The 21,363-nt window shown below is 37.9% G+C and overlaps 1 protein-coding gene across 4 annotated transcripts in view; it reads right to left on the bottom strand.

Annotated features, from left to right (window-relative positions):
• The window catches only part of ercc6l2 (excision repair cross-complementation group 6-like 2), a 96,113-nt gene that overhangs the window by 6,036 nt on the left and 68,714 nt on the right, over positions 1 to 21,363 (bottom strand). For 3 of the 4 annotated variants that reach the window (XM_073071393.1, XM_073071410.1, XM_073071401.1), the window contains exons 14-19: positions 21,150 to 21,249; positions 17,375 to 17,527; positions 16,178 to 16,258; positions 12,658 to 13,801; positions 10,916 to 11,070; positions 609 to 679 (exon numbers count right to left, since the gene is read on the bottom strand). In XM_073071393.1, coding sequence (XP_072927494.1) covers positions 609 to 679; positions 10,916 to 11,070; positions 12,658 to 13,801; positions 16,178 to 16,258; positions 17,375 to 17,527; positions 21,150 to 21,249 — 1,704 coding nt within the window. Of the gene's footprint in view, positions 1 to 608; positions 680 to 10,915; positions 11,071 to 12,657; positions 13,802 to 16,177; positions 16,259 to 17,374; positions 17,528 to 21,149; positions 21,250 to 21,363 lie in introns of those variants that run through there. The other variant, XM_073071418.1, reaches the window with a different exon arrangement.

The following is a 21,363-nucleotide window of genomic DNA, read 5'->3' as shown; positions in this document are numbered from 1 at the left end:
ATCATTGCACAATTATTGTATGAAGGCAGTGCCTGTCAAAACAAGGCTTCTTGAATCGGTGATCTAGACTGCGAAGATGAAAAGGGGGGCCCTGAAATCCTGTACAAGTATCCTTACAAAGACCAGATTCACAGAGGATGTGAAACGACAACGTAATCAGAAATGACAGGAAACAGAATGGTACAGCGAAGTACTCAAAATGAAGCTCAGACTGCATTCCTAGCCTGACTCTGCAGCTGTGATTGCCTTTGACAAGTCCTGCACTCTGACATCTTTACAACTATGAAATGCTTTAAGAACCTGAATAGAAAGAATAGGTCAGTGGAAGAAAAGGCTAAGTATTTCCTGTATATGCATTCTGCTGCTGTCGCATCATTTTGCAAATACATTAAGTCAGCATGCCAATCAAGAATGGTCTGTGCTAAGAACATCACATTAGCAGTGTTCAATTTCTTCTTGGACCCTTGCAAATACAAAAGAGGCACCTATGGTGTCATCTTTAGGCAAAAGTATCATATGACCAAGCAAAGAGGTAATAAGTTCAGCTGCTTTAAAGAAAGGAAGCTGGGTCGTTGTGACCTTTGACTTCAGTCTTCAAGTTCACTCACCTACAGATTCCTGTGGGTGCATCCCTAATCAAGGTGCTGGTACCAGCTGCTTGTTGACCCTTCCTGTCTGTCTGTGGAGAAGGATACACAAATGACAGGTGTGTTAACTTCTGACCCTCATTTGTTTGGTGCTGCTGAAAGCATTTTTGAGGAGAACCAAGTGTATGACTAGCTTCATGAAACACTGACAACAAAAGTGGTTCAACACTTTCAAGGACGTAGTCATAAAGATTTCCATGACATCCAATATATTGTTAACTCCAAATAAAGTAGCTGATCCAAATAAAAATGTCACCCCATATTGTTTATAATTCTTAAGTAAAATACCCCAGTGTAAAATCTGAAATAAAATGTTTCCTAACTAGCTTTCCTTAATGTGCTAAAAATTGTTGCATTAGATTGGACTTTATATATGTAAAATAACTTCGAGCAATTAAAAATATTTCAAATGTGTAGGAGTTTTATTTTTTAAATAATTATTAAATTTAATTGTTCTATCATTTTTCATTTTTTTAAAAAAACATTTAAAATATTCAAGGGTCTGACAACTATTTGGAGGAGGTTGCAGCACAGACTTTTTCGCATGCTTGATGGCAGGACTTCACTGGTCAGCACATGATGCATAAGGCCCTGCTGCTACACATGGTTTTGCCACTGAATCAGGACAGCTGTGGTCAGCAAGTCAACACCAACAAGGCCAGAGCAGGCGAGTCTAAACTTATATAGCTCAAAAGGAAACCGGAAGTCATAGCACTGCAGCCATTTTTGTAGTTTCATATGCGCCCAAAAAATAAAACTAAGCAAAAAGCAAGCAAAAAACAAAAAAAGAAAGAAAAATCCCCCTCCCACCACCCTTGAAACCCCAAGAAAAAAGCCAAAAAAGGCAAGCGAGCAAGCTAATACTAAAACTACCCCCATGTCTCAAGACGGCAACTCAAACGTAATAGAGTTAAGAAAATACACACAACCCACATTATAAAAAGGGTAATACTACAAAAGTTAAAATATAAAATTAGTGTTATAAATGTATATAAACAAAAAAGTTAAAAGAAAAGAATTAAAACAATAAATAAAAGTTTCAAACTTTCAAATACATCAAAACAGTTATGACGCTCCAAACACTGGAGTCAGTCGGGAAGAAGAAACGCCATTTTTTTTTCTCTCTCTCAGTTTTAATATTCAGATGTTAAAAGTATAAAGGAAAGCGTATATCGTTTTTTATTTTAAAAAAAAGAAAAACAAAAGAGAAACCCTAATCGGTCATTTTCAACGCAAATAGATTAATAATATGAAAAACTATAAAATCGGCATAAACCTAGCAGAGAAAAAAAGCTTTAATCGTATATAAAAAGTATATGCAAGCCATATAAAAAAAAAGGACCCATATATCAAACCATAATAGATCCAAATTTATAGGCTAAATTACACTGATCAGCCCAATAGAATGTCATTGATCCAGGAAACCTTGAGCATCCGCAGGCGATTTAAACAGCCGAACAGTTCCATCATCCAGGGCGACTCTCAGATGTGCTGGGAATAACAGCGCTTGCTTGTAGCCTTTCTGGTGGAAATTCGACATAACCGATCTGAAAGCCAGCCTAGCCCGTAATACTTCTGGGCTATAGTCTTCCAAGATACGAAACTTGAAATTTTGATGGATAATCATACCTTTTTTACGAGCCAGACGGATCAAGCGATCTTTGATATGAGGATAGTGAATCCTCAAAATTATGTGCCGCGGTTTCGAAGTTGAACTTGCATAAAATCTTGTTACCCGATGTGCTCGATCGATTATTGGGGAGGGATCCAGGACCTCTTTGCCCAGGACATCCACTAGAAATTTAGAGAAGAAAACGGTAAGATCACCGCTTTCAAATCCTTCCGGGATCCCAATTAACCGGAGATTTTGCCTTCGAGAGCGATTTTCCAAATCCGTAATTTTAACTTTATAACGATCCATCTGTTGAGAAGTCGAGGTTTGCTCTTCTTGTATCTTTTCAATCATACGATCTTTCTTACGAGCGGCTTCTTCAAGAGCCAAAATGCTTGCCTGTTGTTTTTGTGATTCCAGTGAAAGTTCCAAAAACTTTTCTTCGAGTGATTTCAAACGATCGTCATACTTCGAAAGCCTTAGGAATAATTTTTCCTGCATCTCTTCAAATTTAGTTTCCACAATCTTCGCAACTGCTTCTAAAGGTACCAAGTCTTTCGACTGTTTCGATTCTTTTGCTTTAGACATTTCAGCAAGTTGAGAATAATTCAAATAGTTTAGAAAGAAGAATTCAGTATATTTAACCCCTTTAGAATAAGTTTAAGGGGTGTTTATAGGCTAAAAAAACGTAAAAGTTTTGGAGCAAAGCCTAAGTGCGGTTTACTCCATGAGCGCCATCTTACTTCCTTCTTCCGGGTTCATGAGTTCACTTTTCTTTCGAACTTATGTATTAACTATAATATATACTGTCATGATGGTTAAGACTATTAATTTCGTTTCTTGGAATACTAATGGTTTAAATCATCCGATCAAACGGAAAAAAGTATTCAATGTATTCCATAGAATGAATGCTAATGTTATCTTTATACAAGAGACTCATGTAAGGAAGATGGATAGTCAGCGCTTGTTTAGGTTCTGGAAGGGCCAACAATACCACTCAAATGTGCAAGCTAAAGTGAGAGGTGTGTCTATTTTTATAGACTCATCTACTGCTTTTATACATCATGAAACAATTTCAGATCCGCACGGTAGATTTTTGCTTATTACTGGTTTACTTTGTAATCAAAAAGTTCTTCTAGTTAATGTTTATGCTCCAAATACTGATTGTCCTGAATTTTTTAAATGTTTATTTACATCCTTTCCCAATTTGAATCAATATAGATTGATAATGGGCGGAGATTTTAATTGTTGTTTAAACCCTGTGATGGATAGGTCCAAGCCCATTCAAATTTTGCCGAACAAATCGGCTTCTCTTATTAATTCCTTTATGGTTGATTCAGCTATTTGTGAGATTTGGCGTTTTTTACACCCTAATGACAAAGAGTTTTCATATTTTTCCCATGTTTATCATAGTTATTCAAGAATTGATTACTTTTTCATTGATCAGCATTTACTTACAGATGTCATGGATTGTAAATATGACTCAATTACCATATCTGATCATGCACCTTTGAAGTTATCTATTAAGGTGACGGATTCATATATTAGTACGAAAAGTTGGAGGCTTAATCCTGTTCTTTTGCAGGACTCTGACTTTATTAGCTTTATTAAACAGCAAATTGATTTGTTTTTCTCAATAAATTCTACAGCAGAGATCTCTAGTGGAATTTTATGGGATACTTTTAAGGCATATATTCGTGGACAGATTATTTCATATTCTGCTGGAGTTAGGAAACGAACTAATTCCAAAATATCAACATTAGTTGATAAAATTAAGGCAATTGATAAGATCTACTCATCAACTCCTAGTAAAGAACTTTATAAAGAAAGAGTGGAACTCCAAATGGAACATAGTTTACTATTAACCTCCTCGATTGAAAGTCAGTTAATTAAATCGAAGGCTCAATTTTATACATATGGAGATAAGTCAGGTAAACTACTAGCTAATCAATTGAAAATTGCTTCAGATAAGCGACAAATTACTAGGATTCGTAAACAAGATGGTACTTTGACGATTGACCATAAAGAGATAAATAAAGCCTTTCAAGATTTTTATAATTCTTTATATCAATCAGAATGTACTAAGGACTCTTCTATTATGAATGAATTTTTAGGGAAATTGAATATTCCAAAAGTAACTGTTGAAGATAACGTATTTTTGGATACACCTATTACCGAGTCTGAAATAGAAAAGGCTATTTTTTCAATGAACTCGGGTAAAGCTTCAGGTCCAGATGGTTTTTCCGCAGAATTTTTTAAATCCTTTTCTTCTATACTTTCTCCTTGGCTTTGTAAAATTTTTAAAGATGCATTAAGTATAGGTAAATTACCACAATCTTTTTATGAAGCTTCTATTTCTTTAATTCTTAAAAAAGACAAAGACCCGACTGAATGTGCATCCTATCGTCCTATATCTTTGCTGAATACGGATTTTAAGATTTTTAGTAAAATTTTAGCTATTAGATTAGAAAATATATTACCTCGGATTATTTCTGAGGATCAGACCGGATTTATTAAAAATCGCTATTCATCTTTTAACATTAGAAAATTAATTAATATTGCTTATACCTCTACATCTAAAATCCCTGAATGTATTATCTCTTTGGATGCCGAAAAAGCATTTGATAGAGTCGAATGGTCATATTTATTCAATACATTGCAACATTTCAATTTTGGATCAAAATTTATATCATGGATTAAGTTAATATATCATAAACCTTTAGCTTCGGTTTTTACCAATAATCAAAAATCCCCTTTCTTTCAATTATTTCGCGGTACAAGACAAGGTTGTCCTTTGAGCCCTTTATTATTTGATATTGCTTTAGAACCTTTGGCTATAGCTATTCGTGAATCACCCAATATTTTAGGCATTACCCGTGGAGAGGCGATGTATAAGGTATCATTATATGCGGACGATTTATTATTATATATATCTGATCCTGAAAAATCTATTCCTGCTATTTCTTTTTTACTTGCTCAATTTAGTAATTTTTCTGGTTATAAATTGAATTTTAATAAGAGTGAACTTTTTCCATTAAATATGTATATTCCAATTTATAATCATGTACCATATAGAATCGTTACAGATTATTTTACCTATTTAGGTATTAAAATTACTAAAAAACATAAAGATTTGTTTAAAACTAATTTTTTCCCCTTAATAGACCAAATTAAGCAACTTGCTAATAGATGGTCCCCACTTTCTTTGTCTTTGGTAGGCAGAATTAACGCCATTAAGATGATGATATTACCTAAATTTCTATATTTATTTCAAGCATTACCAATTTTTATTCCTAAATCTTTTTTTGATATGGTTGACTCTAAAATATCTTCCTATTTGTGGCAGAACAAAAATCCTAGATTAGGTAAAAAATATTTACAGAAGTCAAAGAAAGAGGGCGGCTTGGCTTTACCAAACCTAAGATTTTACTACTGGGCAGTTAATATACGGTATTTGATATTTTGGACACAAGAATTGACTACAGTAGCTGGCCCACAATGGGTAAATTTGGAATGTAAATCTGTGCAAGATTTCTCATTGATCTCAATCTTAGGATCTTCACTTCCTTTTTCGTTACTCAAAATTAATAAACAGATAACTAATCCCATAGTTAAGTATACATTACGAATCTGGTTTCAATTTCGTAAATCTTTTGGCTTGAATAAGTTTATACTGTCAAGTCCTATAACATCTAATTATTTCTTTCGGCCATCATTTATAGATCAGGCTTTTTTCCTATGGAAAACAAAAGGTATAAAATGTTTTCGTGACCTGTATTTGGATGATAACATTATGTCCTTTGAACAGCTATCTAACAAATACAATTTACCTAAAACCCATTTTTTTAGATACTTACAAATTAGAAATTTTTTATATAATGAATTAAAGTCTTTTTCGAAAGAATGTCCACTGGACATTACAGAGAGAATTCTAACTCTTAATCCTTATCAAAAGGGTTTAGTAGCTATCATTTACAATATGATTATGAAGATACAGCCGGATATATCAGAAAAAATTAAGAAGGAATGGCAGGAAGAATTGCATTGCCCTATATCTACTGAGCAATGGGAAAAATTTTTATTATTGGTAAACTCATCCTCTATTTGTGCTAAACATGCTCTAATACAATTCAAGGTTGTACATAGAGCCCATATGTCTAAAAATAAAATTGCTCGATTTTATTCTTATGTTAATCCAACCTGTGATAGATGTCATTCTGATATTGCTACATTGACTCATATGTTTTGGTCTTGTCCTTGTTTACAAAGCTATTGGAAGGATATTTTTAATATCATTTCAAGAGTTTTAAATATTAATCTTCAACCACATCCTTTTACTGCAATTTTTGGTCTACCTATGATAGATAATATGTGTTTATCTGCTTCTTCTCAGCGAATGATTGCATTTGCTACACTATTGGCTAGAAGATCTATTTTATTGAACTGGAAAGAAATTAATCCTCCAACTGTATTTCAGTGGCTCTCTCAAACCATTTCCTGTTTGAGTTTAGAAAAAATTAGAAGTGTGGTCTTTAACTCCTCAGTTAAATTTGAGGAAACTTGGAGACCATTTATTCAACATTTTCATGTGAGTTAAATGGTCTGATCCTGAACCTTATTGCTACCATCCTGAATTGTATAAATGGAGGTTCGGAGTCATTGGCACTACTGTGTGTACTTAACATTATACAATTGCCCATGTTAGTTTTTTTTTATATATTGTTTTTTTTTCTTCTTCTTTTTGGGGTTTTTTTTTTGTGCTTTTTGTCTTAAATTCTTCATATTAATATTATAAGTTTGGGAGACTTTTTACATTGATAATATATAATTGATTATTAATGAATCTATTGTGTACTCTCAAATGTTTTTTTGTACTATATTTTACTTATGTTATGTTCTAAAAATCAATAAAAAGATTTTAAAAAAAAAAAACAAAAAAAAAAAAAAAACTTATATAGCTGAGTGGTGAGCACCAACAACTTCTGAATCCATAACCTTAAACATGTGCAGGTTGAGGAACACTAGATTAACACTTTTGACCAATCTAATGCTCCACGCAGAGGGATTTATATCATTGGATGGATGACAGTTACATAAATAGAATGGAAAAGCTGGAAATGTTCCCTCAAGGAAGAAACATAATAATATGTAAAAATATGAAGGGCTTAGGAAGTAAATAAAAAAGATCTAATTTGACATCTACAGGGCTGCCGGCCAGAAGGTGCAGCATTAACATAATATGAGGGCAACATGAAGTTCTTTTTGCAACAGTTGTTTAGGATACCACTTGCTACAGTAGCTAGTGTAGATTCAATAGTAAACCATGACCTACAAAAGAAAATGTAATAAATAAGTTAGAGCTGAAATTGCAGACGTATGAAGAAAGAATGGGGCACAATAAGACCATTACTCCAAAATTGTTAATGCAGATTTGAAGGGTGAAATAGCCTTCCATTATTCTATGATTGGCTGTGGAGGCCAAGTTATTAGGTATATTTAAAGAGGAGGCTGGTAAGTTTTTGATTAGGAAGGGCATCAAAGGTTATGGGGAGGAGGAAGGGGAATGGGGTTGAAGGGATAATAAATCAGCCATGATGGAGTGGCAGACTCACAGGGCCAAACGGCCTAATTCTATTCCTATATCTTACAGTTTTATTACACTTCATTCTTTGTTAGAGCTCGGTTACCAATGGAAACTGAAATAAAAAGTTGGGTTTGAGTCAATAACTAGAAACAAAGGTTTTCAAATTCAGGAATTTTTAAAAAATCTACATTGTTCAGTGTACCAATAGGGAACACAGGTCAGCACATTAAAATCTGCGGGGAGTGAGCTGACTGATAATTCCTTTATGATGAGATTGATGGTGCAACTTGCAACTGATCTATGAATCCACACACAAAAGGTGGGGCATGACCCAGCATCAAAACCATAAATCTGAGCTCTCAAATCCAGAGATAATGATTGTGTCCCTAAACTGATCACAAAATGGTGATAACATTGCAACCTGCTAACTAGAGGGATGGAGGTTGCTATGCCCCAGGTAACTCCATCCCCCCTTTTGCCTAAACGGTTACCAAGGAATTTATGAAAACAGTAACAGACAAGTACATCCCTCCCCAGAATCATTCAGCGTCTTCCCCAACCAGATGCCCTGGATGAACCACAAGATCTGCAAGCTGCTGAGGGACAGGTCAGTGGCATTCAAGTCTGGTGACCAAGTAAAATACAAGAGGACTAATTATGATCTCCCAAGAGCTATCTTTTCACGTGTGAAATGGCAATTCCAGACTAATTCTGAATCACTGAAGGATGCTCAACAGCTATGTCAGGGCTTGAACACTATCACCTCCTACAAAGTGATTACCAGTGACAAAGGTGACACAAGGCTTTGCTCCCAGATGAGTTCAATGCTTTTTGTGCTCACTTTGACCACTAAAACATGGAGGAACTTTCATGAACTCCCACAGCCCCCGACGATGCTGTGATTTCAGTCTCCAAGGCCAACGTGAGAGTACCTTTCAGGAGGGCGAACCCAGAGAAACCATCGGCCCAGACGGGGTATCTGGCAGTATACTTAAGGCCTGTGCTGATTATCTGGCTGGAGTGTTTACCAATATCTTTACCCTCTCACCAGCAGTTTGAGGTACTCACCTATTTCAACCAGGCTTCAGTTGTACCGGTGTCCAAGAGGAACATAGTAATCTGCCTCAATGACTATCATGCAAAGCGCTTACACCCACTTTGATGAAGTTGGGTGATGAAATATATTATTTCCTGTCTGAAAGCCACTTGGATTCACTCCAAGTTGCCTACCGTCACAACAGGCCAGCAGGTGATGCCATTTCATTGGCTCTTCATTGAATCGTGGAAAATCTGGGCAGCGAAGATGCATGCATTAGGATGCTCTCCATTGACGACAGCTTAGCACTCAATCTTATCATCCTCTCAAAACTAATTAATAAGCTTAAAGACCATGGTCTTAATGCCTCCTTGTGGAACTGTATCCTTGATTTCCTCACTTACAGACTCCAGTCAATTTGAATTGACAATAACAGCTCCTCCACAATCTGCAACTGCACTAGTGCACCACAAGGCTGTCTGCTAAGGCCCCTGCTCTACCTGCTTTACACTTAAGACTGAGGGGCTAAGCATAGCTCCAATGCCATTTTTAAATTTGCTGACATTCGTAGGCCATATCAAAGGTTGTGACGAATCAGCATATAGGAGGGAGATTGAAAATCTGGGGGATTGGTATTATAACAACCTCTCACTCAACATCAGCAAAACCATGGAGCTGATTATTGACTTCAGGAGGAGGAAATCGGAGGTCATTAAGCCAGTCCTCATTGGAGGACCAGTGGTGGAGAGGGTCAACAACTTTAAATTCCTGGATGTTATCATTTCAGAGGATCTGTCCAGGACCCAGCACATAAACGGCATTAGGAAGAAAGCCATGCTTTCTTAGAAGTTTGTGAAGACTCAGAATGGCATCTAATATTCTGACTAGCATCTACAGATGTGTGGTGGAGTGTGTATTGACTGGTTACATCACAGCCTGGTACAGAAACACCTAAAACCCTTGAATAGAAAAGCCTACAAAAAGTAGAGAATATGGCCCAATTCATCACAAGTACAGCCATCCAAACATTGAGCATATCTACATGGAACGCAGTTACAGGAAAGCAGTATCATCAAGGGCCCACACCATCCAGGCCATGTTCTCTTCTGACTGCTGCCATCAGCAATAAGGTACAGGAGCCTCAGGACCCACACCATCAGGTGCAGGAACAGTAATCACCCCTCAATCATCAGGCCCTTGAACCAGAGGGATAACTTCATTCGCCCCTTCACTGAACTGTTCCCACAATATTAGAGATTCACTTTCAAGGACTCTTCATCTCATATTCATTGCTTATTTATTTATTTTAATTTTTTTATTTTTGTGTGTGCTCAGTTTGTTGTCTTTTGCACATTGGTTGTTTGTCCATCCTGTTGGGAGCTGTCTTTCATCGATTCTACTGTGTTTCTTGTATTTAATGTGAATGCCCACACAAAAATGAATCTCAGGGTTGCACATGGTGACCTATGTATATGTACTTTGATAGTAAATTTACTTTGAACTTTGAATGCACTCCACACAAAGTGGGCATTAGCATCATTCTTAATGTATCACCCCAAGTTTCATCTTGCTCAAGCCTGGTTACCTGACCCAAACCTGGCAGGAAGCAGGTTTGGGTATCAAAACTGTTTAAAGTCCTGAGGCTTTGGATTGGCCATGGTCAGATCAGATTTTACTTTTATATCCTTCAGATTATAATTCTGAGTTACATAACTTTACTGATACAATATCATAAATTAGTGATTAACATGTTGATTAACTTAAAAAGATTTGTCCAAGACAATGTAAGAACTGAAGGTGGTAGTTTTAAAGATCACGGGCATACTGAAATAATCTAGACCAAAACATTGAAGCACTAATCATTTGTATGAGTCACATTTCAGAAATATGTATATAATACACACTTTCAACCTATTAAAGTACATTTCTTTTGAAGAGTTCAGTTTTATTTCTTGACAAGATTCTGGCATTTTATACACATTTTCAAAATCTATTACAGGAGATGTCAAAATGATTCCTTTCAGTGCACAGCTTACCTGAACTGTATGACAGGTGATGTTTGCAGGAACCTGGGAATACTGCTTCAGTTCAAACACATCACGAATTGCAGTATGGGTCATTTGGTTCTCAGCCTTGCTGGATCCAACCACACGCTGGTTTGAGTGAATGAAAGCCACTTCTTCTACATCGCCTATTAATTGAAATATTAAATATCAGTTATCAAGAACTGGAGCTGCTTTAAACAGTTTTGATGAGGTGCCCTTCAGCAAATCATGTCATTTACCTTGTTTCACAAAAAAACTAACTCTTCTGGTTTGCCCCTTCTTTTGCTTTCAGCCAATTGGGAGAAATTCAAATATCAATGATGACAGTTTTAAAAGGTTTAAAATGCACCTTTCATAAAGCATCCTTTATGAAAGCATGCTTGAGTAGAAGAACTTCTTGCAGCAAGGCCTCTCTTGATTATCCGGACAAGTCTGAACCTAAAACCTACACTCTTTGATGAAAGTGGAATGCTTACATTTTTGGCTTATTCATCAATATGCTCTGCTTATTTTGAAAGAAGAAGGATAAGGATTGTATAGAATTTCTCTTACTGGATAGCATTATTTAAAAAAAATCTTCACCAGGGTGAACAAGAGAAAATCCACAAATGCTGGAAATCCACGTACAGAGTGCTGGAGGAACTCAGCATCTATGGACAAGAGTACAAAAGGTCTTGGTCCAAAATGTCGGCTGTACTCTTTTCTATAAATGCTGCCTAGACTGTTTCACCAGGGTAATCCTAGCTTGATGAAGAGCTGTCTGGATTCATCTCCCACACCAGCTGTAATTGAAGACACTCAATATTTCTTTTGTATGCACAATTTTAAGCTATTCATGGTGCGCTCACACAACTGAAGCACCCTTGTAATTATAGGGATAGTTTTGGTCTGCAAAGGCAGCATTTTCCTGAAGTGGAAGTCCAAGAACAGTGAACGATCAGGCCTTGATTGAATCCCATCTGCATATTTTTAGCTAGAATTAGCAATCCTCATAGTCTGGATTGAAGATTCACCTAAAGACAGTTCTGCAAGCAACCCAAGAAAAACAGCTATGTGACTTGACAGGATGATTTGAGGCAGTCAGTGGTCATGTGATATACCGTCCTGGAATATGTCCAAACAGAATCGGCAACTCTACTCAGGTGAGCTGCTGGAGTCCTTTTCTACACTTATCACCATGATTGTGAAACAAATTTGATTGGAATTGCTCTTTGCTCCACAGTGCTTTCCTTTATAAAAATCAAATGTGAAATAATACTTAAGATTTGATTGATTGCCTAGAGGTTGAAAAAGAATCCTGAATTGGCCAGAGTTGACATTTGCATGCCAGCAAACACATGTGCCACAGTTTCTTCAGTCTTCTAATTTGGAACTCTTAAGAAGGCGGCCTCACAATTGTAGCCTGCGCTAGTTAGACATGACATTGTTAGGCTTCATTTACAACACAAAATCAGGCAAAGCCTAACCCACAAAAAATATTATTTTTCTAACTTCTGAGTTGGAAGTATTTGTCTGCTTCTATTCTGAGTCACTATGGACCTTCACAGTTAATTCCCTTCAAGCTTAGTGCCGGTACAAAGTACTTTCAGTGTCATCCTAACATTACTTGTGAAACAGCAGTGTACAATGCATCCGCAATGCACTCTTATCTCTTACAGACATAATACCTTTGTAACAGACAGACAACACACCATGACCACTTTACTCTTTAAATGAAAAAAATCTGTAGTTACCTAACAATTTGCTCACTGATGCCAACTGCTCCTTGTGGCTTTGCCTCCATTTCTGGTGCTTGGGTACAGTTAGATCTTTGGCACTTTCACTGGGCCTGTTGTGAATTCCAAGCTGAACTTTCTTGCACTTTTTCCCCCTGTTACTTCTACTGATCTCATCGTTTGCATTTAATCGGCTCCTCTTGGTGGTAATGTCATCTTCAGAGGATGAAAATTCCTCAATGTTGTACTGAGCTGTCACTTTTTTAACAATGGCTCCAGAATTACTTTTTACGTTTCGCCTGCCTGCTTCAGCACTGTCATCAGGTGGACTGGACATTACATCTGGTGACTCTGTACTTATTTCGATATTGTCTGACTCATCACTGATGCTCTCTTCCTCGTTCAACTGAGTTTTCAGTTTGGCCACATGACTCAAGGTTTTCCCCTGTGTTATCTTGGGAGAACCATTAACAATGCATGGTTTTGCACCAAGGCAATCTGAAATGTTGGATGATAAAGCCTTTTTCTTACTGGAATTATTTTCATTGCTTGAATCCTCAGAATCTGTAGACAGGAAGCTAAGATGAGATTTCCTCTTGACAAGCATTTTTTTCTTTTGTCTGAACACTCCTGAGGTACTGACCACATTATTCTCATCTCTGCTGTTATTGACTCCTACGTCAATAGGTGGCTCAGCCTTTCCTTCAGATTCAGTGGAAGAACTGTGTTTATGCTTTGCCTGCTTAGAATGCCCACCATCTCCTTTCACTGTTTGAGCATTCAAATGGCTATCTCGTCCCCAGTAACCATCTTTTCCCTGTGCCACAGCAGCAACCAAGCTTGTGCCAGTTCCTGTGCTCTGCTTCTGTAATATTTCAATATTAGAATGATCGTCACTTTCACTGGATTCCTCACTACTGCTTCCTTTCCTGTCAAAAAATCTGGCAAATCCACATTGGACTAATGCGAGCTGTCCACCAGTATCTCGATGGTGATTGATTTCTACTGGATCCATTTTAGTTTTCTTCATTGAAGGCTCTGTTTCGCTGTCACTGCTGAAGTCAAAAAATTGTTCTGACTTTCTCAAGGCTGCCCTGTTTTCTTTATTAGGCTGCACCAACAAGTTCAGGTTCGCTTCTTCAATTGTATTTCCGTCGGTGATCTAACCATTGAAGAAAAGACTAAATATTTACAAATGTACCAAACAATACATACAAATGCAACAGAAAATTGGAGAAAAACCAGGTCAGACAGTATCTCTGGAAAGAGAAACAGAGTTAACGGTTCAATATTGGTGGAAATGCACCTCAGAAATGCATGGATGGAGTAAACTTAAAAACAAACCTTGTAAGTTGGATTCTCTGATTTAGGCATGATGGTTTTTTCCTTTCTGGCTTTCATATCTACAAGCTTTTCGAGATTCAACATATTGTGCATTCAGAGATGCTCTTCTGCATACCACTGTTGTAATGGTTGGTTATTTGAGCTGCTGCCTTACTGTCAAGCTTGATCTAGTCTGGCCAGTCTCCTCTGACCCCTCTCGTTAACAAGGCACCTATGCCTAAAGATCTGCTGTTTACTGAATTTTTTTGTTTCTTGCACTATTCTCTATAAAATCTACAGACTGTTATTTACAGATTGTTATCTACAGACTGGTAAACCAGTAGTTTCTGAGATACTCAAACCACCCTATCTGGCACCAACAATCATTCCATGCTCAAAGTCACTTAGATCACATTTCTTCCCCATTCTAATGTTTGGTCTGAACAACAAGGGAACCTCTTGATCATGTCTGCATGCTTTTATGCATTGAGTTGTTACCACATGATTGGCTGATTAGATATTTGCATTAACGAGGTGCACAGGTGTAAATAATAACGTAGCTGCTGAATATAAAGTTCACACAGATGATTTGGATTGTAGAGTGCATTTCTGGACTGCATATCTTGTGTAATTCTTGCAGCATCATTACAACTGTACAACTGAATGGCAGCCAAGATGCTGAAGCAATACTGTGCAATCCACCTAAGCCTTTTCCACATTTCTATCTCTCATCAATTTATCTCACACTCCCTATCTGTTCTAATTACATGACTGAACGTTGTCAAAACATTACTAGGTGTACCCAAGATAGTGTTTCAGAAATTAGCTGTAAAAGAAAAGGAAAGGTAGGCTTCTAGCGATGCAGCATCTGTTATGACACTGGGGCATCCCAAAGTAAGGTAGAGTTGATGAAGTGGTTTGGAAATGTAAATGCTTGTAGAAAATGTGGCGCTCAGTTTGAATGTTGAATTCTCACAATTGGAAAAGAGATTAAGGCCAGGCAAACTGTTTTAGCGATTTGTCTAATGGATAAATATAGGTCAAGAGAAAATTATTAATTCCCCGAGTGCTTTTGAAATAGTCCCACAACATTAATAACATCCACCCAAGAGGATGGATCTCAGTTTAATGTCACACTTCTAAACCACTTCATCAAATCTAACTTACTTTGGGATGGCCAACTATTGTGAAAGATGCTGCATCTCTGACTGTGCAGCTAAACTTCAGCATCCCATTGAATGTTAGACTAGGTGTTTATACTTACGTTTCTGGAACTTAAGACTTTTCAATTTATAAGGGAGTGTGTCAGCAACTGAGCCATCAGACATAGGATTTTAAAGGACTTGCTGTTCAATTACTGTGATACAGTTAACATTCACACTGACTGCGTACATAGTACAGATTATTATACAGTGAGAAGGAGCCTCATTAGCATCAATTCATCCTGAGGGCTATTCAAAACAGGGAAACTATAAAATATATAATTCCAAAGGCGTAATAGGCATACTTCCATCAATGTGCTTTTGTTTGGAAGTGTGGGATAACTTATACTTTTCATTGCTGATGTTTCAGCAGGACATTAACTGGGCATTGACTTCAAACATCAGCATAGTTAAATTTTAATCAGGCAAGAACTTATGAATGGACTAAAGAATAAATAAAATCAATGTCAGGATCTCAACCACTTGTACAACAAGGAATTTCTGTCCAATGGAAGGATAGCTTGAGCAGGTAATAAACGTGGAGATGAATACTCAAATGAGCTTTACACATTCCTACATCATGTTCTCAAAAGCAGTTTCTTTCCAGTTGGAGTGAACAAAAGACTATTGAAACAACACTTCAACATTTCCCATGACGTTTTAATTATTCACACAAACATAAAATTTGGAGTCATCTGATCCATTAAAAACAGACGTGTTGAGATATCTAGATGTCCCCAGATTATACATCAGCATGTATGTGATGAAGTAGCAATCATCTTGTGAAAATTGAAAAGGGTTATGTAATCAAAATCTATCTTAATTTCCAGAAGAGCCAGCCACCCGGAACTTGAACAGCACTAACCTGTGGGAAAGTGAACTATTAACCCAGGAATGGCATTGGAAGTATCAGAGGGGTGAGGAGTCATTGGGAAGGGGGAGGGGGGGTCATTATGTTCTGCAGTTTTCAGGTGAAGTATTGCATGCCTGAATGTAATGACAAAAAAACTCACTGCTTCCTGTCTTTCCACTGGAGGTTCTTCTCTCAACTGTGTAATGGCTGTCATCACTCCTGCTTCCACTTGGCCCTCCCTCTGTAAAGAAACATACAAGTAATCTCATGGTTTAGTTATATTAAAAACAGAAGAGATCTACGTAACGAACAAGCGTGTTCTGAGATTTTCTGAAAAGCTCTATAGTCTAAACCAGAAGCCACAAAAAAACCTATTCCACTTGATTGAGTTTACAATTGCCCTCTAAACATTTTATTTTCCCGCATGTAATGAACTGTGACAACCCTATAGGTAACTTCAGGAAGTGATTTGTTGGTGTTTATTATGAGTAGTTGCTGCCGCCATTTTATCAACGAAGATGGATCTAAATCAGTACGAAAACTGTGCAGTATTTAAAACAGGAATATGAAAGAACATACATTTAAATAATACTTTGCACAGTGTAAAGTGCTTCACAGCCCATTAACCATTGTTGTGGTGTAGCAAGTAATATGAGGCACTTAATCCACACACAAGATCAAGAAACACACACATGATGAATGACGAGACAACTTTATCTTTAGTCACTGGCATCATAAATGCATAATGCTGTTAAGTTTACATATTGGACTCTGTTTCCAGACTTCTATTCCATTGACATAATTAAATTCTGGAAGCAGGGTAATGTGCTGGTGGTGCCCAAATGCATGTTTAAAAATAGCAACCAAGGATGAACAAGGCAAAAACAGAAAACACTGAAAATACTCAGCAGGTCAGGCCTCATCTGTGGGAAGAGAAACAAGAGCCAACATTTCAGGTCGGACACACTTCATAATTATAAAGAAGACAAACAAAATTTGTTAAGCCGCAGGGAGGGTCTCTCTGACAGGATAAAACCAGGGTGACCATGGGTTGAAGAATATTATGTTTGCCACTTTAAGTTCTCATTCCACTCCCACTCCGTCTTATCTGTCTACATGCAATGTGACTTGGTGGGATTGTCCTCCTGCTTTGCATTTCACGAGAGGGAAGGAGTGGAGGGACGGGGAAATGAAAGGAGGAGGAGGGAGAAGGAGAGAGAAAGGAAGCGGGACACGGATGTGTGAGGGAGAGCAAGGGAGAGATTAAAGTGACTGGAAAAAGAAACCTTCAAAAACTATATTTCCCGTTAAAAACTGCTTCTAACCTTTTTCAACAGACTTGAGGCTGCACTCTCACCTGAATGATGTCCCGAGTCAAGCAGGACCCCCCTATTCGAAGGCTGAAAAGATTCCGGACTCCAAATATTTCCCCAAGGTGCTCCTTTGATCCTTGCACCGCATTAAAATAGCGCCTTGCATTTTCACTTCCGACAGCAGCACAGTGCAGTTGCTAATGCAAATGAGAAAATAAATATTTCACAAGCAGCAGATAAAATAAAGCTTCAATGTTTTGTAATTTTCAGAAAGCTGACTCGCAGCTTTAATATGAGACAATCATCAACTCCTAGGCATATCTAATTTGGCAAACTTACTCAAGTAGCTGTTATCAGTGTGGTTAACCACTGGTCTGGCAGAATGCTCTGAATACTTAATGGGTTTACATTCTAGTGCACTAAAGTAGGCAAGACATACTGACAATATATTGAACATTAATTAGTGACTAATGTTTATGTGGATGGGGACATAGGTGCTTGAGTGAGTGAAAGGGCAGACAATTGTAAACTAATCTGTAATCTGATGAAGAGATCATGGGAATACATATTTGAAACAACCAAAGCAAGAAGATTCGAACAAAGAAGGCCCTCTTCGATTAACAATCTCGTAGTCAGGGATCCTCTTGGAAAAAGTGATCATAGTATGATTGAATTTCACATTCAGATGGAGGATGAAATAGTTAGATACAAAACTAGTGTACTATGCTTGAACAAGGGAGACTACAACGGGTTGAGGGAGGAGCTGGCTAATGTGGATTGGGAACACAGGCTATTTGATAGGACAGTTGAAGAATAGTGGAATACTTTCAAAGAGATTTTTCACAGTGCGCAACAAAAGTATATTCCAGTCAAAAGTAAGGACAGTAAGTGTGGGGAGAGCCAGACTTGGATAACTAAGGAAATAAAAGATAGTATCAAATTAAAAGCTTATGCGTACAAAGTCGCGAAGAGTAATGGGAGACTGGAGGATTGGGAAAACTTTAAAAAGAAACAGAGAACAACTAAACAAGAAATAAGGAAAGGGAAGATAGAGTATGAAAGTAAATTAGCACAAAATATTAAAAACAGATAGCAAAAGTTTTTATAAATATATAAAGTGGAAGAGGGTGGCTAAAGTCAATGTAGGTCCCTTGGAAGATGAGAAAGGAAAATTGATATTGGGTGATAAGGAAATGGCTGAGGTATTGAACAACTAATTAATGTCGGTCTTCATGGTGGAGAACACGTCTAATATGCCAAAGAAGGATGTAATGGATGAAATGGGAGGTGAAGACCTTGATAAAATCACTGTCACTAAAGAGATAGTGATGAGCAAACTAGAGGACCTGAAGGTAGATAAGTCCCCTGGTCTTGATGGGATGCATCCCAGGGTGCTGAAGTAATTGGCGGAGGTTACAGTAGACGCGTTGGTAATCATTTATCAAAACTCTCTAGACTCTGGGCAGGTCCCGGCGTACTGGGAGACAGCAAATGTCGTGCCACTTTTTAAAAAAGGATCTAGGCAAAAGACGGGCAACTATAGACCAGTTAGCTTAACGTCTGTAATCGGGAAAATGCTAGAAGCTGTCATTAAGGAAGAAATAGCGAAACATTTAGAAAGGAGTGGTTCCATTAGACAGACACAGCTTGGATTCAGAAAGGGCAGGTCCTGTTTGACAAACTTACTGGAGTTCTTTGAGGACATAATGAGTGCAGTGGATAGAGGGGAACAGGTGGACATCATATACTTGGATTTCCAGAAGGCGTTTGATAAGGTGCCGCACAAGAGACTTATAAATAAGATATGGACGCATGGAGTCGGAGGAAGTGTACTGGCATGGATAGTGGATTGGTTAACCAACAGAAGACAGAGAGTTGGTATAAATGGATGTTTCTCTGGTTGGCAGTCTGTGGTGAGTGGGGTGCCACAGGGTTCGGTGCTGGGCCCGCAGCTGTTTACCATTTACACTGATGATTTGGAAGAGAGGACTGAGTGTAGCGTAGCAAAATTTGCTGATGACACTAAACTGAGTGGAAAAGCAAATTGTACAGAGGATGTGGAGAGTTTGCAGAGGGATATAGATAGGTTAAGTGAGTGGACCAGGGTCTGGCAGATGGAATACAATGTTGGTAAATGTGGGATCATCCACTTTGGAAGGAATAACAGAAGAGCAGATTATTATCTAAATGGTGAAAGATTGCAGCATGCTGTTGTGCAGAGGGACTTGGGAGTGCTTGTTCATGAATCGCATAAAGCTGGCTTGCAGGTACAACGGGTTATTAAGAAGGCAAACGGAATGTTGGCTTTCATTGCTAGAGGGATTGAATTCAAGAGCAGGGAGGTTATGCTGCAACTATAAAGGATACTGGTGAGGCCGCACCTGGAGTACTGTGTGCAGTTCTGGTCTTGAGGAAGGATACACTGGCTTTGGAGGCAGCGCAGAGGAGGTTCACCAGGTTGATTCCAGGGATGAAGGGGTTAACTTATGAGGAGAGATTGAGTCGCCTGAGACTATACTCTCTGGATTTCAGAAGAATGAGAGGGGACCTTATAGAAACATACAAAATTTTGAAAGGGATAGATAAGATAGAAGTAGGAAAGTTGCTTCCATTGGTAGGCGAGACTAGAACTAGGGGACATTGTCTCAAGATTCAGGGGAGAAGATTTAGGACGGAAATGAGGAGAAACTGTTTTTCCCAGAGAGTGGTGAATCTGTGGAATTCTCTGCCCAGGGAAGCAGTTGAGGCTTCCTCACTAAATATACTTAAGAAACAGTTAGATAGGTTTTTACATAGTAAGGGAATTAAGGGTTATGGGGAAAAGGCAGGTAGATGGAGCTGAGTTTACGGACAGATCAGCCATGATCTTATTGAATGGTGGGGCAGGTTTGATAGGCCAGATGGCCTACTCCTGCTCCTATTTCTTATGTTCTTATCTAAAGTGTGACATTGGGGGATTATTAGGAAGGATGGAGCCACAGTGTCAAATAAGAAGAGACTGGAGGTGGGGAGAAGTGATCAGGTGGGAGGGCGGAGACAAAGCTAGGTATACTGCCTACAGGAAACCCAATACAGTATTAAATTGCTAGGGTATGTTTTTCCATTGTCTCTTCCTGATATGGTCAGAAGCAATATTTCATAGGGAACACAACTGTCCTACGCACAACTGACAAGGACGCTGCATTAGGTCACAATGCTGATTCTCACCAGGAAGTGCCCACACAAATTTCTAGAGTGATACACAAGAAGCTAGAAGCAGTTATTATTGTGGTTCACAAATTGATTTTTAATTGCATATTGTTAGAAACAAGAATGTCTTATGCAACCAGATTCCTAGGTGCTAATGCCTTCATTAATTCAGAATCAAAAAAATCTCAGCATGTTTTGAATCTAATTATTTACACTTTCTGCTTATGTTGGTTTCTTGCAGAGACATCTGGCAATGTAACAAAAATGTAGTTTCAACACAAGATGGAATTTGATGGATCAGAGAAAGGAGCTGCTCACAACATCAGCATTCTCATACATGGCAAACATATAAACAGATTTTGCTTTCCTTCATACCACCTCTACAAAATCTTTCCAACTTTCTTCCTGAAGACCAAGACTCTAGCCCGGATACAGTCTAGTGGCACTAGCAGTAAGCTTACCCTCGTAATTTTTTGTTATTGGCAATGCAAGTGGGATGATGCTCAACATCATTACTCTTCACACATTCTATTTACACATGCCCACCCATTCCTAGCTAGGACTACTGGACAACAGTGAAGGGGCCTCGGTTTATTTTACATGAAATGCAGAGCACCATTATTTGCTCACCTGTTTATAAAGTTGGCGCAAGTATATGATTTCCTCAACTGTGCCCAATGAAATTAGTCGAAAGACTTGAACATTTCTGCACTGACCAATGCGATAAGCTCTGTAATGAGATAGGGGTACAGTATTTGACCAAGTAAGCACAGAATTCATTGGTAATCTGTCAGGAGTATGCTGATACAGGTTGACATGACAGCACTATACAAACACAAGAGAT

This window comes from Hemitrygon akajei, chromosome 2 (assembly GCF_048418815.1).
Source record: "Hemitrygon akajei chromosome 2, sHemAka1.3, whole genome shotgun sequence".
Taxonomy (NCBI): Eukaryota; Metazoa; Chordata; class Chondrichthyes; order Myliobatiformes; family Dasyatidae; genus Hemitrygon; species Hemitrygon akajei.
This window is presented reverse-complemented; position numbering and strand designations above follow the sequence as displayed.